Source organism: Medicago truncatula, chromosome 4 (genome assembly GCF_003473485.1).
Source record: "Medicago truncatula cultivar Jemalong A17 chromosome 4, MtrunA17r5.0-ANR, whole genome shotgun sequence".
Classification (NCBI taxonomy): domain Eukaryota; kingdom Viridiplantae; phylum Streptophyta; class Magnoliopsida; order Fabales; family Fabaceae; genus Medicago; species Medicago truncatula.
The window spans coordinates 54,522,141-54,548,409 of NC_053045.1; the positions used below are offsets into that span (position 1 = coordinate 54,522,141).

The 26,269-nt window shown below is 31.1% G+C and overlaps 3 protein-coding genes and 1 long non-coding RNA gene across 5 annotated transcripts; 3 read left to right on the forward strand and 1 right to left on the reverse strand.

Annotated features, from left to right (window-relative positions):
- The first annotated feature begins 1,662 nt into the window (after positions 1-1,662).
- LOC11441590 (serine/threonine protein phosphatase 2A 57 kDa regulatory subunit B' kappa isoform) lies at positions 1,663-5,619 on the forward strand. 2 transcript variants are annotated; one of them, XM_024782025.2, is made up of 3 exons: positions 1,663-2,095; positions 2,879-4,071; positions 4,692-5,619. In XM_024782025.2, the coding sequence occupies exons 2-3, from the start codon at positions 2,911-2,913 to the stop codon at positions 5,061-5,063; spliced, it is 1,533 nt and encodes a 510-aa protein (XP_024637793.1). In that variant the 5' UTR covers positions 1,663-2,095; positions 2,879-2,910; the 3' UTR covers positions 5,064-5,619. The 2 variants fall into 2 exon arrangements, with proteins under 2 accessions (XP_024637793.1, XP_003609196.1); XM_003609148.4 differs by having other exon boundaries at positions 1,664-1,820.
- A 923-nt stretch (positions 5,620-6,542) lies between these two features.
- Positions 6,543-7,325, forward strand: LOC112421255 (uncharacterized). Its single transcript, XR_003011450.2, has 2 exons — positions 6,543-6,786; positions 7,022-7,325. It is a non-coding gene; the product is annotated as an uncharacterized lncRNA (long non-coding RNA).
- Positions 7,326-11,362: 4,037 nt separating this feature from the next.
- On the reverse strand, positions 11,363-14,086 carry LOC11441589 (protein PGR). Its single transcript, XM_003609146.4, has 5 exons — positions 13,860-14,086; positions 13,657-13,770; positions 12,793-13,015; positions 11,754-12,002; positions 11,363-11,652 (listed from the first exon to the last, which is right to left on the reverse strand). The coding sequence occupies exons 1-5, from the start codon at positions 14,012-14,014 to the stop codon at positions 11,521-11,523; spliced, it is 873 nt and encodes a 290-aa protein (XP_003609194.1). The 5' UTR covers positions 14,015-14,086; the 3' UTR covers positions 11,363-11,520.
- Positions 14,087-15,945: 1,859 nt separating this feature from the next.
- On the forward strand, positions 15,946-17,592 carry LOC112421022 (uncharacterized). Its single transcript, XM_039833976.1, has 3 exons — positions 15,946-16,657; positions 17,034-17,194; positions 17,331-17,592. Exons 1-3 carry the CDS (start codon positions 16,594-16,596, stop codon positions 17,436-17,438), a joined length of 333 nt encoding a protein of 110 aa, XP_039689910.1. The 5' UTR covers positions 15,946-16,593; the 3' UTR covers positions 17,439-17,592.
- The last annotated feature ends 8,677 nt before the right edge of the window (positions 17,593-26,269 follow it).

Sequence of the window (26,269 nt, forward strand, 5' to 3'; positions counted from 1 at the left end):
TTCATCTCCAAAACACTAGACATAGTTGTTTCTGTGGTGAAAATCTGCTCAAGTCACAATTAGCTTGAAGCCACAATTTGTGATCTACATATTTTCATGGTAGAGTGTCATCAAAATGTGAGAATTTATATGACAACGCAAGACCTTAATCCAAACCCATATTTAGGGTATTTTTGAAAATTGGATTTTGAGCGAGATTTTTGTAAATAGTTAAGTTTATATTTTGATCAGAACCTAAACGATCAAAACAATCTATAATTTTTTTGTGGTAGTCGGGTTTGAATCTCAAACCTTATATATGTTATACATTGTTCATACCAATTAAGTTAAGCTCACGAGAACAAACGATTTATAATTTAAAATAGAGGGCGTATTTTTTTATTAAAATAAAAGTAGTATTTGATGCAAACAAAAAATTATTTGCGTGTTTATTCAAATAAATATATTATTTGTGTGTAACTGCATATAGATTAGTCACACTCTAGTAATGTTAGCATTGTTTTAGTCCGACAAGTGAATTCAAATCAAGGGCCTGTATCTAAGCAAGAAGTTGAAAAAAATCACTTGTCTTCTGATTCGAATATTTTTGTATATTGGGCATATGAACTCAAGTCAATCCTACATTCATCATTAAAAAAAAAAAGTCAATCTTACCCGAGTAAAAAAAATCTTTAGTCAACATTTTTCTCACTTACCATATCATTTTTTAAACTATACTTACTAGTATATTTTACGATTTTTTTTTGTCAATTTTTATTTATTATATTTCCATCTTGGCGTAAAAGTATGAGAAGAAAATTTTGCTTCATGATATATTTAGGAGTGATGATACATGTACCACCCTATATGTACCACCCTATATGACAATATACTTTTTACATCTACACAAAATTCTGACACGTGGCAATTTAAACCCCACATAAATAGAAGATAAAGTGTGGTTGTGAGAAGAACTTACCAAAATATCTCTAATAATAATGAAGTGTAGGAATAAAAGGTGTTCACGTAACATTTTTCTATATTTATTACCGCAAATACTTTTAGCACTCACCATCCTCCCTCGTTTCTTTTGTTTGATTTTTCTTCCATTTTATGTTTGCGGTGATTCTGTCTCTCACTTTTTATGATTCTCTAAATTCTGTTCTCTTCCTACATTCACATTCACCACCTATTTCCTTCTTTTTCATTCTCTCTCTGTCACTCACTCCTAACTCAAATTCCAAAATTCTAGCCTCGAAATTTGGCATTAAAATTCTACCATTTCACTTTACGTAACCCACCCCATACCCACTATCCACCTTTTTGTCCGGAACAAAACAAGTAAGAAATAAATATAAAAAAAGAAAAAAAAAACTCTACACCTCATATAGTAAAAATGTTGCATATACTAGTATATATGTTTTTTTTTTTTTTTTGACAAATATACAAGTAAAATCAATAAAGAAATGTCTTTTTCACGGTAAAATCAATAAATCATATAATATCTTTTGACATTAACCTATGTTTATATGTTGACGTGTTTGAATCCATAATTTTTCACTTATATTTCCTTAATGGATTTCTTAGCTAAACTCTTTGAAGTATAATAATAATAGTAATAAAGTTTATAAAATAGAAATATTTGAGTAAAGTGTAAATAGAGAGAGAGAGAGAGAGAGAGGAGAGGAGGGTTAATTAAGATGAAGATGGGTTCGGTGGTGATTGGACTGTTGTTGTAGCTACGATTGTGTTTTGTTTTTGTGAACAAATTAAAAAGAAACATAATAACATGTCCCATCATCGTTTATTCATTCTCTTGAATCGAGAAACCAAAGTTTGAGGTTAGTGCCATTCAATTCATTGTCATAGATGGATCCAATCCAATCCATTGTGATCATCAAATGAAATGAATCATAAAAATGTTCAAATCTAACTAATCTTCTTTTCTCTTTTTCTTTCTTTCTCTCTTTACTACTTCACCACCAAACCCCAACTCTTCTTCTTCTTCTTCTTCTTCTTCTTCTTCTATCTTCCTTCTAACACCTAAAGTTTCACACTTTCTTTCACTCTCTTAACTTGGTTTCCTTTTACTTTTCTTTCAAACAAATCAAATCAGGTTGGTTAATTTTGCTCTTAACTCACTTTCTCTCTCTTTAGTATCTTCTCTTATTGTGTCTGTGTTTATGTTTTTAACTAAATTGTTATCAACCTAAAGTTATTAATTGAGGTGAGGATCTTGTGAGTTACATCATCTTTAATGCCTCTTCAAGTGGTTGAGGTTGCTTTTTATCTTTTTTCCCATCTAACTATAGACCCAGATCTCAGTTTTTCCCACCCATTATTGCTGTTTATGTTAAGTTTCAAAATTTCTGTTCATTTTTGCCATGTTATTTTTCTAGATTTTACTTTTTTTCTTCTTCATATGATTTTCAAAATTTGTTGAGATGACTTGTTCTGGCTTTGTATTAGAAACAGTGTATCTTCCCTTGTTGTTTGTTGTTGAAAAATTACTATGATTCATACAAATGTACTCAATTTTGCCATGTTACTTAGAACAAATAGATACACAGTTGTTAGATCTGGCTAGAATTTTGTACTCAAAACATATCTTCATATATCATATTTCAATTATACTATGTTTTGAACTATCCTCAATTTCTTTAGCATGTCCTTGTGCAAAGAGTAGTGTTTTCTGTCTTGATCTTGTCTCACACAGCTTGTATCCATACAATTATTCTGTCTTGCACAAGATTTTGTTTGATTTCATTCTTTAGTTCTCTTATGTTTGCCCCTTTTGTTGTTTTAGCTATTACATTAATGAATTTATAGGATTTGATTTTGAGCTTCTAAATATCGGTAGATTTATTCTATTAACCGATGTTTGATGAATTGGATGCAGGTGTTGTAGGTTAGGCTTGTAGCATTGCCACAATGATAAAGCAAATTCTTAGCAAATTGCCTAAGAAGTTGCCAAAATCTGACTCATCAGATTCTGCAAAGAGTGATTCTGGCAATAGTACTACTAGTTTTGGAAATGTATTTCAGTGTACAAATGTTGGAAGTACCATTTCAAGCAAATTAAATGTTGTGAAAAGGGTATCTTCTGTTGTTTTTCCTGCAAGCATGAATGCTGGTGTAGAAGCAGTTGACCCTTCTCTATCGTTCAAAGATGTTTCAAATACACAGAAACAAAGCCTTTTTATCAGTAAGTTAAACCTTTGCTGCAAAGTTTATGATATGAGTGATCCTGATAAGAACTGTACAGAACAAGACGTTAAACGCCAAACATTGTTAGACCTTGTTGATTTTGTTTCATCTGGTTCTGTAAAGTTTACAGAACCAGCAATTGCTGCGTTGTGTAAAATGTGTGCAACCAATTTGTTTAGGGTTTTCCCACCTAAGTTTCGTTCGAGTAGTGGCGGAGAAACAGAAGATGAAGAGCCTATGTTTGATCCTGCTTGGTCTCACCTGCAAGTTGTTTATGATCTCCTGCTTCAATTCATCAATTACAACTCTCTTGATGTGAAGCTTGCAAAATCCCACGTAGATCATGCTTTTGTTTTAAGATTACTTGACCTTTTTGATTCTGAAGACCCTAGAGAAAGAGATTGTTTGAAAACAGTTCTGCACAGAATCTACGGGAAATTCATGGTTCATAGGCCTTTTATAAGGAAATCTGTTAGCAATATCATCTACCGGTTTGTTTTTGAGACCGAGCGGCATAATGGAATTGCTGAGCTATTGGAGATTTTTGGGAGTGTTATTAGTGGATTTGCCTTGCCATTGAAGGAAGAGCACAAAATATTTTTGTGGAAGGCTTTAATTCCTTTGCACAAACCCAAATCTATTGGTATTTATCATCAGCAGTTAACATATTGCATTGTACAGTTCATAGATAAGGATCAAAGATTGGTTAGCTCAGTGATAAAGGGACTATTGAAGTATTGGCCAGTTACTAATAGCCAAAAGGAGCTAATGTTCATGAGTGAGTTGGAAGAGGTTTTGGAAATGACCAGCATGGCTGAATTCCAGAAGGTTATGGTGCCTCTGTTTCGACGATTGGCTTGCTGCCTTACCAGCTCGCATTACCAGGTTGTTTTCTCTTAGCCGATCCTCGTTCTAGTTGCTCTTTTAATTAACTGATCTTCTTGTGTCTGATTCTAAATTTCATCCTTGTACATTAGTATCTGTTTGGATTGACTTATTTGAGTTCATCCACTGACATAGGAACTTATGAGACTGTTTTGGGAGAGTTTATGCAAACAACCTATGACATGTCCATAAGTTGTTTTCAGCTAATTTTACTAAGCTCTCGAGGATAGCTTATGAAAAGAACTTATAACTTGTATGAAAACAGTTTGATCCTATTTTATCTTTTGTTATTGAAATAGCTTATACGTAAGCACTTAGATGATAAGTACTGATGCTATAAACGATTAATTAAACAAACTGTTGATCCAAACTGGACATTCATGAGGATATTGGTTTATAAATGGTTTTCTAATGTAATTAAGTTATAGCATCTCTGTCCCTCAAACTTGAGCTTGTAGACTTAGATGAATCTTGCAGAGTTCTTTCTTCCAATGTCTAAGCATTTCATATATGCATACATTGATACCTAGCAATTTATAATCACTTATATGACTAGGATGCTAATGTCTCTTTTTATGAAGAACACCAGTTATAGCTTATATTTTCCTGTGATTGTTCAGGTGGCGGAACGAGCTCATTTGTTATGGAACAATGAGCACATCCTGAATCTTATAACGCAAAACCGACAAGTGATTCTGCCTCTCGTGTTCTCAGCACTTGTACATAACTCACAGAATCACTGGAATCAAGCAGTCCTGAACCTGACTCAGAACATAAGGAAGATGCTATCTCAAATGGACGAGGAACTCGTACTTGCATGCCAACGCAAGATCGAAGAGGAAGATTCAAAATCAAGTGATGTAGCCGAGAGGCGAAGAATAACATGGGAACGCCTTGAAGAAGCCGCTACCAGCGTCCAATCCGTAGGCGGTAGCAGTGATATTTTAGTCCAAGTAAAATCAGCTACTGCTACATGCTCTGTAGCATGCTAATTGAAATTGCTTTAAGTAATGTTGTTGAATGATTTGTAAGAGGTTGGTTCTAATTTATAGTGGTGTTTTGTGTTTTCTTAAAATTTGAAGATAGCACTGGCAATAGGGTATGCAATGCATAACATATCATATCAATATCATCATTTGTCTAGTACAAACAACAAACACCTTCAAAATTGTGTTGTTTTTGCTTAGGTGGTGCTGAGTAGGTGATGTTTTGTTTTGTTTGGAGGATCCATTAGGAAACAGGTTACAGTGGTGGTGGGGAGGTGTTTTATGTGTCGGTGGCTCACATTTGTGCATGCATTGCAATTATATATGCAAGTGTCAGCAACACAACCTGTTTCACCTTTTGTTCAGTTTTTGTTACCTCATGGCCCACACTTTTCCCTGCTAATATGCAAGAAGAGTGTCATTGTTAATATGCTATTACATTCACTGGTTACTATATGCTATGTGGATGTTTATGCATATGTATCTTCTCTTCTCCCTAAATGCCAAGTGAAATTTACATGTATGTTCATTCCTTGTCTTTTTTACTACCTACTCTACTCTATTCAACTCTACTAGACTCATGTAACTATGTAAGGCTTTAGATTTTTCCTCCGGATTTTCAGGTTGGTAAAAGAAATAGTAAAAGAATGAGTGAAGAAACAATTATTTGATTAAAGGGAATTGGTCTCATTTCACTTTATGCATGTTTGAATTTGCGGTGAATTTGACAAAATTATGGTAAACCATAGTGATTTTACAAAGTTTTTATAAAATTACAATGTCATTGTGATTTCGGTGAATCCACCGTGATATTTTATTTTTTTTAATAAAAATAAATTTGCGTTCGAAGTTTATGGACTTATCCATTAAATCTTTGGAGGAGCATCATCTTATCCATTAAATCATTTTATATTTTAGTATTCGAGTTTGAGGTGTTGAAAATTGATTTTGAATCAATTAACTTTTTATGAAATTGAGTTTAATTAATGTATTAATGTGAATTGAATAATAAATTTGAGATTGAAAAGTAGATATGAATGTAAAAGCTTTAAATAAGTTAGAAACAAATTTTTTTTTTTTTTAAGGAAAGTTAGAAACAATTTTGTCTCTTCAAAATAAAATCCAAACATGCACCTGTTGAATCCAAATGACATGGTGGTGGTGAAATCAAGTGAAGGAGGGAAACATTCAAAAAAGGAGATAAAAGAATTGTTAGAGGTGCATTGCATCAACTTGACCGTCATTATCTCTATTATTATACACCACATAATTAATCAAACCATGATTAAGCTATATTTTTGTTTTTATTATATTTCCATCAACATTCCAAAGTCCAAGCAACTATCCATTCAGATATGGAAAGGCAACAAAAAGAAAAAGAGTTGAATGGTAGTAGTAGTAGAGAAGAAAATTGGTTGGTAAGAAAAATTTAATGAACGTTGAAAAAATATTAACCTAACCACAGATATAACCTGCCTAGCAAATCACATAAATTGCAAGAAAAATAAAAAACTAGCTTTAAGATTTCCACCCTCTTTATATATTGTGCAAGTTTTTGTACCAACTTATTATTCCTCACCAATATTATAGTTATTAAATTTTTTGTAGCTTCTTCATATTTTAATTTTAGTCACAAGGACAAAATGGATGCACCTCCTATGTACCAAGAGATAAATTACATGGAACATGTTCGCAAACGCCATGAAGAAAAAGGGTGCCTTTATGCTTGGTTTGTATAGTTAGCAATTAACATTGTTGCTTTTGTTGTTTATTAACAATTTTTTGTTATTATTGTTGTCGCCACTTACCAAATAGTAATACATCATTTTGGCTTCTTTCTTCTCGACATTAATAATTTCATATTTCTTTCATCAATTTTATAATTTCTTGTGAATAATCAATTTCACTCTGCCTTATTTAATGGTTGGTGGGGGATTAACTAATTTATTGGTACATATTTGCAGCTTCTTTGCCTTATGTTGCTGCTTTTGTTGCTATGAGACATGTGAATGTTGCTTGGATGTGGCATGTTGCTGCTGCTCCTAGAAGGATAAAAATATAATGGTAAAAAAATATAATCAGTCATATGATACAAATTTAATAGTGGTATTTTGTATGCAAATTTCTATGTAATAATCACAAACAAAGATGTAACATTTTCAGTATGTTACTTTTTGACTTATGGTCCTGATTTCCTTTCTTTGTAAACATACTTTATTTATGCTGAAGGAGGCATAGGCCTAACTGGCCCCCTTTTTCACCTTGAAATTTTTACTTGGTTTGAATTTAGTTTGACGATAATAATTAAGAACGGTGTGAAATGAACGATAAAAATGGACATTTGTTGAACCTTTTTTGTGTTGTGTCGGCAAAAGACAAGCTGATTCTTTTGCAGGCTGATGAACTGGAGCCCTCTCTGGGTCCAACTGCTGCAGCATTTTCTACAAGTTGAATTTGTACTACTCTTACTCTATCGTGAAATATATAGCCTTATTTTGTAAAAATAAATAAATAATTGTTTTGAAAGTTTTGATGTGTTTGTTACATATTCTTATATAAATAAGATCTTGATAATAATTTAGAAATTGTTTCAAACGATATTACAATTCCGGATAGAATTCATAGATGAGATAAAAATGTAGTCTATATTTGGTATTTTAGAAAATCATAGTATGATCGCATGTTGAGATGAAACTATCAATAGTAACTTTAAGAAAACTGTAGTGAGAGGGTCTTTAAACACACAAAGGTTGCAGTGAAAATAAACAAATATATTTACCGAGGATTTCTTTACAAAAAATATTATTACTGGGGATTTGATAATAAATTGAATTACAATGAACCTTATCTATAACAAACAAATCTATAATCTCTTTAAATTTTCTCTCTAAATTTTGAATTAGTAAATACATTTATTTATTTCAAAATCCTTTCAAAAAAATATTTTAAAATGTATCTCTTATTCCTTAAAGTTAACCCGAACGCAAAAGTTTTCCCTAGATTTAACCTAACTTCTTTGCTTAAATTTACTATATTAATCCTATTCAATTAACCTATTTAATTTAATCAAAATGTTAATGTTAATTGTTAGGGAAATCAAAATCAACAAATCGCTCCTAATCTTTCTCCTTAATTTTACTAAACAACTAAACAAATCCTCCTACTATTTCCTTTTATTAAAAAACAAAACAAACCTATTTTTTATTAAAAATAAAATAAAATCATCCCTTTTTTATGAAAAACAAAACAAACCTATTTTTTATTAAAAACAAAAGAAAATCGATCCCCTTTTTTTATGAAAAACAAAATAAACCTATTTTTTTATTAAAAACAAAAGAAAATCGACCCCTATTTTTTATGAAATCTAAACTAAACTAATTACCCTATTTTTTATGAAAAATAAAACAAACCTATTTTTTTGTTAAAAACAAAAGAAAATCAACCCCTATTTTTTTATGAAACCTAAACTAAACTAATTGCCCTATTTTTTATGAAAAACAAAATAAACCTATTTTTTAATTAAAAACAAAAGGAAGTCGTCCCCTATCTCTTCTTATCTCTTATTTCTAAAATTTAACCGTGACGCAATATTAACACTAGATTTAACCTAAGTTTTTCGCGTGACTTTACTATATTAACCCTAGATTTAACTTAGTTCTAAAAGTTAACCCGTGACACAATATTAACCCTAGATTTAACCTAATTTTTTCGCGTGACTTTACTATATTACCGTAGATTTAATTTATGCAAAATGTCATCTCTAATTTTAACCTAATTTTTCTCTCTACACTTTTGCATTTAATGTTTATCTAAAGAAAAATAAAATTATGTTCCTAATTATGAGCTGTTTTTTCTGGAAAGGAATAACTGTTAACCCGTCTCGATATACTTAACCTATTATGTTACATTACTTATAGATGTTGATCCGTCTAGCTATATTTAACCTAATTTTCCCTCACTTTTGCATTTAATGTTTTATCTAAAGTAAAATAAAATTTTGTTCCTAATTATATGCTATTTTTTGGGAAATCTCTTACTTATAATTGTTAACCCGTCTTGATATACTTAACATAATTTTAACCTAATTATGTTATGGTACAATAACAACGTTTATGCTTCTTAATATTATGAAATACTATATGACAATTATATGACATTCATCTAAACTATTTTGTTACCTATTACCGTCAAATATTACCTTCCATATGACTTGTGCATTAGCACGGATCGATGGTCTAGTTTTCTATTAACGTTAGCAATTTATTTGAGGAGGTGAGAAATCAGAGTCAGACACGTGTATTTATATATATATATATATATATATATATATATATATATATATATATAATGTACTTTAAGGAACATCTATATGCAAAATAAATACATCAAATACAATACATGATTTTCTTAATATATGTGAAAATACCAAAAGAGCATGTAAAATGAGACAAATGTGATATTTCTATCTTTATTGTGGAGGATCTATGAAGCTTATTTATTTTTGACAAAAAAAAAACACTAAGGCCTGCATTGCCAAATAGGTTACAATAAAAAAGTTCCGATCTTTTTGTTTGGTGCTTCCAAACAGAAATTTACTTTCAAACTAAAAGTGGAAAATAAACTTTCTAACTAAGAATTTTACTAAATTGATTATAAATTCATTCATAAAACATATTCGAAGGTAAATTATTTCATTTGTAGACCATCTGTTATGTTGAAATTAAACTTGTTCAAAATAAAGTTTACAATATCAAGCATAATGGTTTAGTGACCTACGAGCATCCCTTCAAAGAAAAAATATATATTAACAAAACACATACCCATATGTTTGGCATGAGATTAATGCATATTATAACATTCGGTACAAGTGTACAGCCTTTGGTCAACCTTCAAATTTTAGGTCAGGAGAGTGGCATGAAGAAATAACATTTTAAATGGGGCAAGTACAGGCCACGGTCAAGTTTGAAACTTCATTTTTGGAACTTAGGACAATAAAATAAAGAAGGAAAGAGACTGAACTATACATTTCCCATCAATTTATCCACTACTGTACATTAATACAACTTTTTTTTTGGTTCAACATTAATTAATATAACTCTTTATTATAGATTAGAACACGTTCGCCAACTTAAACGTGTTTTTTATTTTATTTCTCTAACAAATAAAAAAATAAAGGTACGTATTATGTATTATACTGTAATCAATTAGACAGATTGGCCTTTTTGTAATTTAATTTACTTCAATCGTCAACAATGTTGAGCTAGCAGTACAAGCTTGAAATGCATATAGGTATAGAAGCCGCCAACTTTCCCACCTCACAAGAATTTTGGAAGTATACAACCAAAAAAATAGAGTTTCTTCCAATCCAAATGCACTTTTTATGTCATAAATACTCGACTAAGTTTTACATTGACCGACAATTTATACAGACATGTGACCGGATATACATAGAAAAACATATAGATTATGTAATAAAAAGAATAGATCAGACCGAGAGTCGTTGAATCACTAGAGATAAAGAAAGACATATAAAAACTACAAGATAAATTACTAAGAAAGTTAATTCAAACATAAAGATTAATCAGTTAGATATATATGATAGAATATTATAATGTTGTTTGTTGTAGCGAGACCTTATTTAGAGGGATAAAACTTGATTATTGTTGCTGTCGTCGTCGCGGCTGAAAATGTGATTTTTTAAGAAACGTGGAGTTCCAAGCCTTCTATTCTTATGGTTCTTTTTTCAGTAGTCTTTGTGGCATAGTTATTTCTGGTGGAGCATCACGGAATCAGATTTATGTTTGAAGGAACTAATTCAATGCTTTTATAGACATACCTTTTCATATAATTGTTTGAGAGTACTATGTTACAAACTGAGTGGTTTTATTAGACGTTTATTTCCTGACCAAAAATTGTCTTGATTCAATAGGAAAATAATACACCTCCGAAAGTAACATCCGGAAGATCAAATATATTGGAAAAAACCATTATGCAGATGGTACCTACAAACTGAGCCAATGCACAACATATAGGGATAATCGAATCTTCCACTACTCACAAAGCCTTGAAGTGCAAGATTTTTACTCAATGCCTTTTCCTACTTTATATTCAGATAGAGTTGATAACTTGCAGACAACAAAATAAATTTGGGCTGCGCAATTCTTTTTGGCAATGACTGACTATTGTGATATATAGGATAACAATGCCGTGCATCATCATCCTCTTCAAGTTTTTTATTATTATCATCGCAAAAATGTCACTCTAATGTTGGCGTAATCTACTTTCGAAATCTACACAGGACGATAGAACTAGAACCAGATATGGATACAAGAATTAAATCACAAGGGCCCTATTCTGCCCTTTTATTTGGCTTCCTCCTTTCAAAGACTTCCTTGATAGGAGTTTGCCCTGTTCTATCATCCGATTACAAATTTTGAATTCTTCAACTGCTCTTGCGAAGAAATTAAAATATGTACAAACAAGCGATTGAAGTTAAAATTGTGGTCAGTAGTATTGACACAAAGTTCACTGCATTGTTGTCAAGAATACTGAGACCTGAAATCCTTTTAACGGTTGTTCCTGGATTTCCAACAACCTACAACATAGAGTGATGAATTTCAGAAATCAAATATCTAATGTCATTGGATTTTGTTCAAATGTAATGCCAATATGAGAGAAAGGTGTATCAAAATTTACCTTCTGGCGAATAGAGCAGAATCCACTAAATTGCAATGTTGCGCCCAATAGAGAGTCAATGATACTTCCACATAGTCCTGCCACGGTAGTGAGGGGTATGACCAATAGTTGCTTGAGAACTCTATCAGACCCACACCTGATTGTCAAAAGTTCTAGAAGAACATACGACACTCCAATGACACTTCCACCAGCTGCAGCTGCTAAAAGTCCTGTTTTTGTTACACCGCCATTTGTACCCTTCCTCACAGGCTGATAAAATATCAACAAAAAGAAAATAAAAATGAATAATTTATTGCCATTTTTCATATTCTCTGAAGTTTAGCATAAATTTTTAATTGAACTTCTCTATTTCAAGATCCACATTGTTGTAGCATGACGTTTTAAGGCGGTGTTTTGTTAACACCAGTCTCTAGCCAATAGGAATGTGATTTACGCGAATGCTCATAGTATCAACCACTTTGTTTAAAAAACTAATACTTGTCAACTGCTAATAAACAAAATTGAGGTTTGGAATCTAAAGTTCCCCTGAGCAGTTCAAGCTTGTAAACAAAATTAGAGAATTTGTGGATCCTTTATTAAGGGTTTGGATCGGGGTTGTTACATCGTCATGGAATGGAATGGGAATGTTTTTGACAATGTAAAAAGACACCACTGCTCACTCATAATGACCCAGCCCTTTCAATGTCCCACCCCACAGTCACAAATTCGTAAACAACTACGAAAAAAGAATTATATTTCGAAGACCAAAAACATATTCAAGACTTGAATATTTATCAAAATTGAACAAGGGTGATTTTGTAAAAATGACCAAGATTACTCGGAATTTAAAATCTAAATCGAACACATTAGTTGAATGTTCCAGGGATGTTTTGATTAATATTCATGAGAACATTCCTAGCAAATTACTGAACATCAATCGCTCTATCTGCTACAACTGAACATAAAGTTGTGTTCAAGTTGACATAATTAGTAAACGCCAAATATGAATAGAAGGATCCAGATTCAATAATGTTGTTGCTTAGACAAAGAGATTATTCACCTTGAAGGTTGTGATTAGACGAGGCCGATCATTGCTGAGAACTCCAAGCTCTGAAGACCATGTGTCTCCATTGCAGCAGCAATAATGGCCAATAACACCACCAATGAGAGCGGTAATCAGAGCCGAGTCTTTAGAGTTCATGCACTGATCCTTCCCTTCTGTTAGTACCCATAAAGCTACAATCAGAACAGAGGCAATGCCACTATTGGCCAGAACTTGTATCCTGAAAAAAACAGCAGGGAAATTGATACCAAATTCAGGTCAACCACCTCATCATAATGTGACAAAAAAACCATCTCTCAATCAATTCAGTGATGCCAAACTGGACACCAAAAGAAAACTGTTGCAATATCATATAAATATCCAAGTCAAAGAATACATCCAAATTTTAGCTTTTTTATGTATATATCCACAAGTACTACACAATGTGGCTTGTACTGATTCACCCTGTAGAGAGTACCCTAAATAAGAATTTTTAGTGTTCCTACGCAAAAGTGGAGATGTATAAGTGTGTTTAGTACTACACAATGTATAATCATGTAAAATTGATTATAATAAATTTAGGTTAAATGTAAAGTGATTAGACTAGGATACGTTTGGACCGATAATTCAGGATCAATACAGTCGTCCACCAGCCGGGGGGGGGGGGGGGGGGGGGGGGGGGTCCAAATCTTGGATACATTTATGTAAGTGGGTTGAATCCATCTTATCTTATAGTAACAACTAACTTCAAGTTAGAATCCATTCTGGAGACAAAGTCAACCCTACCTAGAGCATATCCATCCGCACAAGTTTAATCAAATTCTACACTTATGAATGCAATAAATACATTGAAAAGTGAAAGAAACAATGGCATATACATACCAGTTTCTTTGTCCACCTTGTTTAAACTCAGGATCAATCAACCGCTTCGTATCTTGTCCCTTCTTTGTGAGTGCAGACGAAGTGAAAAAGAAAGCAAATATCATAGCCGCAAACCTTGTTGAAAATGAATCAATAACCATTAAACAACAAAAAAGGTTTGTTAATTATGATAGTAATTAATGAAATGATTAATTAGTTACTACCTAAATCCAACAAAAACATGAAGAGACATAACGAAGAAACCAGCAATTGCACCAGAAGTGCTGAGGGAATTTTTCCTATGAGCTCTGAATGCGATTAAGGAACCAACAGTGACAGCAACCAATGGTCGGATCCACTGAGAAAAAGATGGGTCCATTTGAGTTTCCGAAATTGGGTTTCTTCGGTGATGATGAGATTGAAGTTGTTGTTGTCTGTTGCAATTTTAAGGTTTAATTATACTCACGGTTTTAACTTAATTCTTTTTTTTAAATTCGTTCTATAACTTTTAAAAGTTTTAATTTGGTCCAGTACATGTGTTTAAGTCGGTCAATTTAATCCTGTTTCATTAATTTTAACTCCATAAAAAAAAAGATCGTTGGATAAAGGAGGTCAATCAGATTTAACGTGTATCACCAACACCTAATTTATTCTATTTTTCTTCATCTTCATCTTCATGAAGATGATGAAGATTGATGAATGTTGTGTGATGAAGATGAGGTAAGAAGATGAAGAAAAATAGAATAAATTAGATGTTGGTTATACACCGTTAAATCTGATGGACCTCCTTTATCCAACAGTCTCCTTTTTTAGGGAGTTAAAATTAACGAAATATGACAAATTGACAGACTTAAACCACATATAAAGAACCAAATTGAAACTTTCAAACGTTATAAGACCAATTTAAAAACCACATATAAAGACCAATTTAGATGTTGGTTATACACTGTAATATAGGACACTTTTGGTTTTCCCCTCTGTAAATTTTTTTTTTTAGATTCCGTCCTTGTAAAATAAAGATTCTTCAAAATTGCCCACTGACTCAGCAGAATCTATGATGTGGCATTTTTTTTTATTTTTCAATTTTTTTTGGATGCCAAGTGTAAAAAAGAATTTACATGTCATTTATAATTTAAAAAAAAAATCTATTTTTTTAAAAATGAAAAATATTTTTTAAAAAGCTAAAATCATTTTAAAAATCAGAAAAAAAATACAATTTTTTTTTTTAAAATACTTCCTAATTTCAGAAAAAAAAATGATTTTTTTTATTTTTTAAATAAAAAAGAAATTCGTAAAAATTCAGGAATAAATTTTTTGAATTCTTTTCTAAATGCTAACTTAATATATTTCCCATCAATGACAGGAAAACCCATATGGTATACCATTTCCATTCTCGAACTTAATATATTTCCAAGTTTTCCAAAAAAATTATACTAAATTTAAAAAAAAATCCGAATTAAATTAAAATTATAAAATTCGAAAAAAAAAAAGTATTATCTAATTTTTTTGAATTTGTAAAAAATATTTGAATTTTTTTCTAATTATTTAATTTCAAAAAAGAATTTATAAAATTTCTGGAATAAAGATTTTGAAATATAAAATATATATTTTTATTTTGAAAATTAAATTTAAAAAATCTGAATGTTTTTTCTGATTTAAAAAAAATCTGGAACTTAATTAATTTAAAAAATCTGAATTTTTTTTCGATTTAAAAAAAAAATAGATTTTTAAAAAGAATCTGAAATTAGGAAGTATTTTAAAAAAAATCTGGAACTTCATTTTAAAAATAAAAATTTCAATTTTTTTAATTTTTGAAAAAAATTTGTATTTTTTTTTTCTTCTGAAATAATTTTAGCTTTTTAAAAAATATTTTTCGTTTTTAAAAAAAAAATAGATTTTTTTATTTTTTTTAATTATAAATGACATGTAAATTATTTTTTACACTTGGCATCCAATAAAAAATTGAAAAATAAAAAAAATGTCACATCATAGATTCTGCTGAGTCACAGGGCTCAGGGGGCAATCTTGATGAATCTTTATTTTATAAGGACGGAAAAAAAAAAATTTACAAGCGGAAAAACCAAAAGTGTCCTATAGATAAAACCCTATTAACCCAAAAAAGAAAATTAAGTTAAAGGATCGAGAGTTTAATTAACCGTAGTGGTAAGCTCGCTAGGACGCTATAGTGAACTTTTAATAAGTAATAACTGTACATTGATTGTTATTCTAGTTATAATAATATATTGGTTGCATTCCACACCGAATAGGCAACGAGGAACACGAACGAAAGTTATCACTCTTGTGTTTGGTCTTGTCTGTTCCACGATACTTTATTCTTCTGCTCTATTATTTGCCCTTCTTAAAACAAAATTTTATTTCCGAAAATGTTAAGAACACGTCCCAACACACACTATCCAAAAGAGTGTATTGATGTGTGTTAAAGAGAGCGTGATTTTAAACTAACTTATTATATTTTTGCCGCTTTTAGTAATTTTGTTATTTCGTAATATTTTTGCAGCAGCTGAATCTCACAGAGCGCAAATGGATAACTCAAATCATCTCATTTTTTATAGTGGTTAATATGCACTTCATCCATATGCACATAAGTTGGTTATACTTTTTATATTGATTTAGCCTATTATTTCTTTCCCTATTATTATATCCTATACCGGTCTTCTATTCTGTTTGTTGCTACTGTTGTGCTGTGCCTTGTCTTTTAAGCCTTTCCTTTTTTAACTTTCAACCATGTTAAAATTACATCAATCTTTCATTTTTATTTGATCAAAACATTAAACAGAATTTGCTAAAGAGCATTGTTTAAATACAAGCAAAAGTGAAGTTGCTAAGAGGCAGAAAGTAAGAAGCACAAAGAGAAAGTTTCGTGATGTTCGTCGTGCAAGAAACAAGAACGAAGTTGCCAAGAAACAAGAATTAGGGGCCACGGAGCGAGAGCCTTATATGACAAGCAAGAATGATGTTGTTAATAAACAAAAAATAGGGGGCACAGAGCGAAAAGGAGAAAGTAAGTTTTACTCAATGCTGTAATGGTATATTGATATGTTCTTTGCAGTTAAATTAATTTGGGTTAACATGTACTTCGTCCAACTGTTATGATTTACATTTTGACTTTAAAACTATGCGAAGATACAATTATTTTTGCTTTCCTGTTTTTATGAAAATGCAAGTTCTAATTGATTGAGTGGACATGTGTTTATCTTGCCATTGTTGCCAGGCTTGGGAAATTCAGCCCATTTCATTCTATTTTTTCCTATGCATGTCTTCTATTTTTCTGTGGCTGTTGTGCGTTGTCTTTTTTCTTCTCCTTTTCTCTTTAACAGTTTCAGCCATATTAAAATAACCTCACCCTTCATTTCTTAATTGATCAAAACATTAAACAGAATTTGGTAAGAAGCTTCGTGGAAATTACCAGCAGACTCCTCTTTTGATGTACAGGAACCGAAAGGGACTAGTTCAGAGCTATAATACTATATATAATGAGAATGGCGATTGTGTTACTACTCCCTATGTGTTTGATTGTGACACCATGCGTATTGTTAAGGCAAGTTCTTCTGGAAATCTTAACTAAGTTTGTGGCCTTAAGCATTGCTTTTTAAATAAATTTCAATTTGAATTCCTTCAATTTGGTTTCTTTGTGCACATTTGAATTCCTTAAATATCAATTTCTAAACCAACAGGAGGGCTATCTCAATGAAGAACCCTCGTGCGAGAATGCTTTACTGGAGAAGAAAGAGTTGGAGGCTGATGGTGATGTGGCTACACGAGTTGATGAAATAAGTGGGTAGATAGGTTAAGTATTGTCAATCTGTTACCTAACTCAAATTTGCTGGCCCAGCTTCATTCTAGTAGAGGTTTCCAAAAATATTAATATGAATCAAATTTAATTTACTCTTTTTTTTGTTTTGTGAATTAATCAAATTTTAACTTGAAATTAAAATATTATCTAAAAATAAAAAAAATTAGTTTTACTCAAAAATACTAAAATGCATATGATCAAATTAAATTTTTTATTCCAAGTTTTATTTTTAATCAGTCCAAGCATACCCCTAGAATTAATGAATTTTAACATAAATCAGCGCACCTCAATTTGAAGAGCTTTTTGGCGGATAGTTGTATTTATTTATTTTTGACTAAATTTAGTACAATGTCTGTTTTAAAATTAAAAAAAAAATTGCATTTTAAAAATGCTACACAAGGTGTGTGAAGAACAGACCAATAATACAAAAATTACCATAAAAAATATGATAAGATGATTCTACGTACAAAAGAATAAAAGTCCGAGCAACTAAACAAAAATCAAAACAAACAACACAAAAAAGAGCCAAAACCTAAATGCCCTAGGAGTTGAATGAGTATTCATGAAAATCAGAAGAAAGGTCTTTCACACGAGATTTATGCAACCCCATGAGAGAAGGTTGATGGTCTCAATAACCTGAATCACATCCACTTCATTGTATTTGTTCCTTGATTTTCAAATAGACCGATTAGCAGTCAGCCAAATTATGATATTAACTTTAGGCCAAATACCTCCTTGAACCTTTTAAATTTCACTTTTGTTTCAGATAGGTCATTTAAGTTTCTAAGGTTTTAGATATGGCATTTAAGTTTCGAGTTTGTTTCGAATATATCCTTTAAGTTTCTAAGGTTTCAGATATGTCCTTTAGGTTTCAAGTTTGTTTCAGATAGATAGGTCTTTTCTATCAAATCAACTTTGGCTTAACGGAGGTTGATAGAAAGGATCTGAAACAAACTCGAAACTTAAAAGACTTTTCTGAAACCTTAGAAACTTATCCGAAACAAACTCCAAACTTAAAGGATTTATCTGAAACCTTATAAACTTAAAGGATCTATCTAAAACAAATATGAAATTTAAAGGATCTGGAGAGATATTTGGCCTTAACTTTATTAAAAAAAGTCACGATTTTTTTTTGTTGAGAAAGTCACGAAATTGTTGAAGTATGATCCAAATCCGGATATTTCAATGCACACCATAACACATCACACATGCATGATTGTTAATCCGTTTATAAAATGTAACGAGTAAACAAATTAATCATCTTGTTCAACAAACTCCTTACAAGTAGACAATTTTTTTAGAAGATTCATTGTTTACACCTTTTCAAAATTTTTGATAATGTCTAGAGCACTTTATTTAAGTTGTATTCATTATTTTTACAGAAGATTTTAGTTTGTTACTCCCTCCGTTTTCTTTTAAGTGTCTTTTTAAAAAATTAACACCAAAATAACGATGTGTATTTTTGAATATTTTCTTCCTATTACACTCTCATTTTAATCTACCAATAAATTTCTATTTTTTAGCACACACTTTATCTTTCCAATAAATTTAATCCAGGAACAACCACCAATTTCCGCAACCACCACAGCCAATCGGTAAAACAACCCACCGAACGTGAACAGTGCCACGATCTGAACAGCCCACCGAAAGTGAACAGTGCCGCGATCTGAAAGCAGCATACCACCACCAAATCTAGCACGGAAAATGAACGGAGAGGCAGAGACGCTCAAGGAGAGCTTCACGGCGGCGCTCGGAACAAACAACGATGACTGCTAGCCAAAACACCTACAAAAAGAGAACCCGTCGTGACAACCATAGATTACCCTGAAAACCAACCAAAACAACACCCTTCACCGAAAAACGAAGCATGGCGGCGCCGGAAAACGGATCATGACGGCAGATCTGGAAAGCAAAATGAGTAGCAAACCGGCGCCGACAGGAAAGGGGTGGTGCGGCTGTAAAAACGATGAGCACCACCTGACGTACCATCTACATCTTGCAAACCACAATTTGGATTTTGGAGAAGAGAAGAAAAAAGGTTGAAGGTGACTGAATTTGTAGAGAGAGGTGAGAGGATCTGTTCTAGAGAGAGAAAGTAATGTATATGAAAGTGGGGATTTTAATGACAAGTAAGATTTGATTCTTGAAAGAAGAAGATGAAGATTACGTGTTGAACTAAGAAGATGAAGAAGTTTGATGTTATTGAGATAAAAATAATTGATTGTATAAGACGTGTAATTCTAAGTTGCGTATTATATAAGAGTACAATAAATTCTTCTTACTTATTTAGCTTCTTATAAATCTTTCACTCATATACTAAAAAAAAGGATCCGCGATTCTCATTTGCCATCTCCAGGTGCAGACGAGGATTATGATGTGATCAACATCTGCCTTTCTTGCCGTCTCGACACCGAACTTGTTTGGTTTCTGGGGCACTTCCACTTCTTCGACCTTGATTTCATGTTGTAAAGGACCTGTGAAGCTCGAATACGAGATACGATACTGCACCGATATGTCGATACGAAAAAATTTCAAAAATCAAGATACGATACGGCTAGAATACGTTAATACAAAAATTATATAATTATATGTACAATATAATTATAACCATTTTTTTAATATGCAAATATATTAACAAACAAAATAAATGAGTCATGGGCTTGTAGCACATCAACATAAATATAAATAATATTGATGATTAGTCAATTACACACACGATATATTTCAAAAAGAGAACCATTAGTGCTATACTGTATCCGTTAGTGCTATACTTTATCGATCCAAAAAGAAGTAGTATATCCAAAAAAGAACACATCAGTACTCAAGAGTTAAGTTATTTTAGTTAACATTAATTGTGAAATATCAGGGCAGGTATCGGTGCATGATAATTATCGGATACTCTCCTGATACATATCGAAAAGTATCGGATAATTATTTTTTTTTAAAATAAAATTTAATCTTTGGATACTCTCTTGATACGTATCGGGAAGTATCAGTCAGGTATCGTTGCAGGATATGCAGAGGATACGATACGTCATCCGTTTTGAAGTATCGGGCTTCACAGTAAAGGACTAAAGGATCTTTTTTTGTAATATGTCGTAAACATTTAGATTACATAATCCGGAAATCATGGGAGGCATCTGGAGTATGTAATCCGGACTGTGTCCGGATGTTTTGGACGGTGGTCTACACCAAAAGAACCACATTTTTCAAAGATTATGTAATTTGTACCTTTTTTGTTCGTATATTTGTGTTTTATTTGCATTTATTTTATGAATTTAACATCTAAATAATATAAAATAAATGAAAGTTTAAAAGAGGTTTCCGGATTATATAATCCGGAAATTTTTGAAAAATTATTTATCCGGATTATATAATTTTAAGGGTTTTTTTTTGTACATTTGTAGGGCGTGCGAAAAACCGACAGGGTGGAAAAAGTGTTAAAATGTAGTTAGTTATACTCATTTTAGAGTTAGTTAGTGCACTAATTTAGTCACCGTAAAAGTCACTAGTTGACTCTTTTATATCCCTCTTTCACTTTTGTATCATTTTTACTATTATCAATACAATAATTTTGTAAGCTTTTCCTCTCTATTTTCATGGATGCATGTTTCTCAGTAAAAAGTAATAGTCTAAAAAAGGGCGTGTCCCGCACAAGGCTAGTAACTAGTAACTCACTAAGATCAAGGTCTACTAGCCCAATTACTTCGAATTTCTATTTCCATCTCCACAAATTTAAAAAAAAAATGCTTATACTTCTACGTTAAAATAGACCTATGCTTGGATGTGTCCATTATGAACCCATGAATAACAACCATTGATTTAGTATTACTTTACACACTTGAATAACTATAACCGTAGTTGATTTTGTTTTTGGAAAGGAACATTTTTTTCAAAGAGACATATGGTTACGTTTTTTAATATAAATATAAGCTTCATTTCAACGTTAATTTTTTTTAATACTCATTTTAATATCTTAATGTGTAATGAGACCATCCACAACAGAACACTCCGAATTGGGTGTTTAAATGGGTCCCCATGTTTACATTATTAAATTTACAGTAATACTTAATAAGTATCAATTTTCTCCAATCCAACACCTCAAAATAAATTATTAAATAGGTCCCACAAATAATTCTATATCATTACATTTCAACAAAATTTATTTAATTCATTAAGATTTATTAATTAAATCAACAAAAAATGAAGAGAGAGAGGGTGCTTCCATAGCTACCCTTCTCCATAGGCACCCATATATATTGCTCCACAATGGGGTACCTATTTAAAGTGGTGCTAAATAGGTTAAGCACCCATCATTGTGGATGGTTTGAGTACTCACAATAATTTATCAATGTATTAAAATTTGAAAATAGTCTCTAATTGTGCATTTTATTTGTCAAAATTAAATAGTTTCTAACGCTAAAATAATCTCTCAATACTCTAAATAACTCATTCTGCATAGTGATTGAAATGACAATAAATAAGTATTTATAAAGACTTATATAAAAATAAGTAATTATTCTCTAAAAAAAAAGTAATTATATTGAAGGATTGATATGCCAATATTAATGAAACATTTTAATATCAGGAACTATTTTGACTAATTAAGTATACAATCAAAGCCTATTCGAAAATTTTGATACATTGAAGGACAATTGTGACCACTCGTTAAACAATTATGGACCAAAATGACTATTACAATTTTTTTAATGTACTCTTTATTAATAAAAAAAAAAATTTAATGCACTTTAGTAGTATACTCTATTTTATTTTTTCCGTGAATTTAACTAATTCATAGGGACAATCTATAATTTTCTTTCAATTTTTTTTTTTAAACTAAATTTAAGCCGCCGTATAAAAAATAAAACACTAAATTTTAGCCACATGCTTGTTGCAAGAAAATAAAATCTGCTACGATTCTAATATTAAAGTGTGTAAAGTAGCTTTAAATCAAAGGTCGTTATGCATAAGACCATGATGGACACATTCATGCATAGGTCCATTCTAAACGTCACCCACAAACAATTCTTACAAAAGAAAAAGATCATAATTAGTTAAAACGTACTAAAGTCAAATTAGGTTTTATTATACTATTAAAGAATAGACAATACTTTCTCCGGTCTTATTTATAAAAAATATTTGACTTTTTAGATTCTTTAAGTAATTAATATATATTGTTTAGAATATAGATCAAATATACCATTTAAGCAATGAATCAAAAAGTCAAATATTTCTTATAAATATGACTATTACACTATCTATCCTCTCTGACGTGTGAGCCTCCTCTAAAAAAAAATATATATGTATTTTTTTAATTTGCATTTATGATAATGAAAATACACAAATATTTTTTTTTACATGAAAAAATCACCAACAATACAAAAATTATATAATAGTTATTGTGGATGAATGTAGTATAATGCAATAAGATGAGTGTTACAAATACACACATCTCAACACACTATTATCTATTTGATAAAATTTCATGTGTCCCACCAAATTATGTGCGTTCATATGAATTTTAACCAATAAAAAAAAGTGCGTGGAAGTTTTGATTATCTAATTCCATTTTAGTTCATAAAAAAGTACATGGATTCAATTCTTATTCATTCTATTCTACATCTCTCTCTTAAAATTTTAATTTCTCAGTTACATAATTAAAAAATAATCAGCGAGCTTGAGAGTAAGAAGAGAGATATTGAGGAGAGTGAATAATTCAATTTTAAGATTGCGTTGAGATATTATTCATGTGGTTTTTTTGTGGTGATCGGAGTTTGAACCTCAAACCTTACATATATTATGCATTGTCCTTATCAACTGAGCTAGCTCACGAAGACATATTATTCATGTGTTTTTTATTTTAAGAGAGTGTGTTGATGATATTATTCAAGTAATAAAAATGTTGTTATCTCACGGCAGTGCTCGTGTAATCCAGTTAATTATTATTATATTTATTTTTTATAAATTATTCTGATTAATTTTCAAAACCACAATTTTCTCATAGCACGCACATGTTAAAAAGAGATGGATTTCTGTATTTTCAGGCAAGGGACCCCTATCATTTAATCAAACAATTAATAGACATTACAATAATGCACTTCACATACTGGCTTTCCGGGGTTTGATTTCTTTCAATGAACTGTACTATACTATCTACTAGTACTACCTTTGATGACACCATGTGAAGAACCATAGAGTGTGTGTAATGGTCGTTTATTTTTATTTTCATTTTCATTTTTTTTTTGTTACAAGCAATTTATTTTATTTCATACTGCTATAATGCTAGCAATTTATGAGTTGCTATTATAGACAGTATACTTAAAACCACCTGCAAAATTATGTTTAGTCTTCTTTGTTAGTTTTTGAGGAAACAATACTAGATTGAGGTACTATGGGATGGATGTCGTTGTAAAAATAACTGCAGGAGGATATATAGTTTCACATCTCATCATCAAAATTTCTTCATAATTATTATTTATATTTTTTGGTACAAAAAAGAGGGCAGAGCCCTAATTATTTTATTTTTATTATGCTGAAAAGTGAATTTTAATGCAATTGTGGTAAAGTATTTATATTAACTTAAATGAATATTGTGAGTTTATATGTAACTTATAGATATCGTAAGTTTGTTTGCAAATTTATCATTTTATTTTAAACGACTTTAAATTTATGTTATATCGACATATTATATTAACTTAAATGAATATCTTTTATTATTGTAAAAAAATATAAATTAAATTATATAAAATATACAATTTGTTTGTGAACTAAAAAAAAAATGTTAAACCACACACATTTGGAACGAAAATATGAGACGCATTAAAATCTTAGACATGGCTAGACCCAACTCTACCATTATACTAGCATACTAAATTGTTACCAACCCGACAACTAGATAGATAGGCATTGAATAAAGTTCATGTTTTTCTCTTCTTGGCATGTGTTGGTATTAAGATTAAATTGCAAGTTTGAATGATTCCTTTTAAGTTTCCTTTTTTTATTTATATATATTGCAATAATTTGAATAATATACTCTTATGATACCTTCTTTCCCCAGGACATTTGTTTATTTGCATAAATTTAATAAAAAAATTCTGCTAAATTGTTTTGACATCATGCATCCCTAAAGTTAATCTGCTTAAAGTGAAATGATTATTTTTTTTCTTGCATGGACTAGCTGACCTAATACACCTCTGAAGAGTCCGCAGAAGATGCCCAACTTAAGGAACAATAGCAATCTTTGTACCATAATTTACCATAAAGTTTTTGGGGATTGCTACACATTTGGTTTGGTTGATAAACATATATAAAAGATATGCCTGCTGTTAACAGCCGAAGCCTGCTAAACATACACAGAAGCAGAAACTCAGTTTTGCAGTTTCCTTCTTTTGTTCAAAAACATCCCAAATTCTCTCCAAATTCCATTTTCACGAATTGCAAGCCAATCATCCCCACATTATCACAAGTAAGTACCATTAATCATTGCAATGTTAATGTTAGTTTGTTTAGGTTAAGTTTTTAATTTTTTTTTGAGTAGTTTGCACGTGTTAGGGTTAATTTTAAAATTGACAATTTGATGATTGCATGTGTAGTTTATGAATTAATAAACGAATGTAGTTGTTGCTTATGCTGTTTAAATGATATTGTGGTTCTGAATGGTGGCAAATGAACACAATTTGAATATGTTTTATACTTTGCACACAAAGTGTTTGATCAAATGCCTCAATGGCAATTTTATTGATTATTTAGTTAGTTTAGGTTATGAGAATTATATTGAATGATGTTTATGTTATGATGGAAATTATACACAGAAATTATATTGAAATGATGATTATATTGAATGGTTTTAGGTTTAGTTATGTTTATGTTTATTGAAATGTTAATGTTTATGTTTATGTTGAAATGATGATTATAATGAATGTTTATGTTTATATTGAAATGTGAAGGTTATATTGAGATGTGAATGATTATATTGAAATGATGCACACAAAGTGTTTGATTCGGTTATGGAAATGATGTAAATTTTTTAATTGTTTGTGTAGATATGTTTGAGCAGGCGATTGATCTATCTAAGATGATTGGTGGTAGGCGTGCGATGACTCAGAGCTACCGGAAGGAGAGGCAAAGCGGGCACATCCCAAAGAGGGGTAGAGGTCGGAGGGGGGATGATTCAGGGACTTCTTAGGCTACATAGCCTGAAGAGTCGCAAGTGGTTAACCCGAGACCCAGAAGGTGGAGTACCTGAATTATCAGGATCAGGTACACCACGAAGTGACTGATGGTGGGTATGACCAGGATCATATACCAGAGCAGCATCAACATGAACCAGATGATGATGACATTGTAGCAGTGGCTGCCCCAGCAGTGTTACCTGTGGAGCCTCCCTTTCCTGGAGGACCGGAAAATATATCTCTGCTGCACTCTTATGCCAACCATGTGGCATTTCCGCTTTGGTATAATTTAGATAACGCAAGTTTTTTTTTTATGTGTTTTTGTTTAATTATTTTCTTTATATATTTTTTTCAACTTGTATTGTTTTCTTTATGTTTAATTATGATTTAAATTGTTTTTGTAATGTGTTTTTTTAAGTTTTAATTTTTACATGTGTTATGTCTAAAATTAAAAATATGTGCGGCAATTTAAATTTGTGATTTTTATTTTTGCATTTGTTAAGTTTGATTTTGTTTAGTTAAATGTTTACATTGTTTAAACTATGTTTATTTTTCTAGTATTTCAGGTTCGTAAGGCGCATGTTGTAAAACCAATTAATCATGGGGCTAAGATTTTGAGTCTCGGATGTCCAAACGGGAATCAGGATTG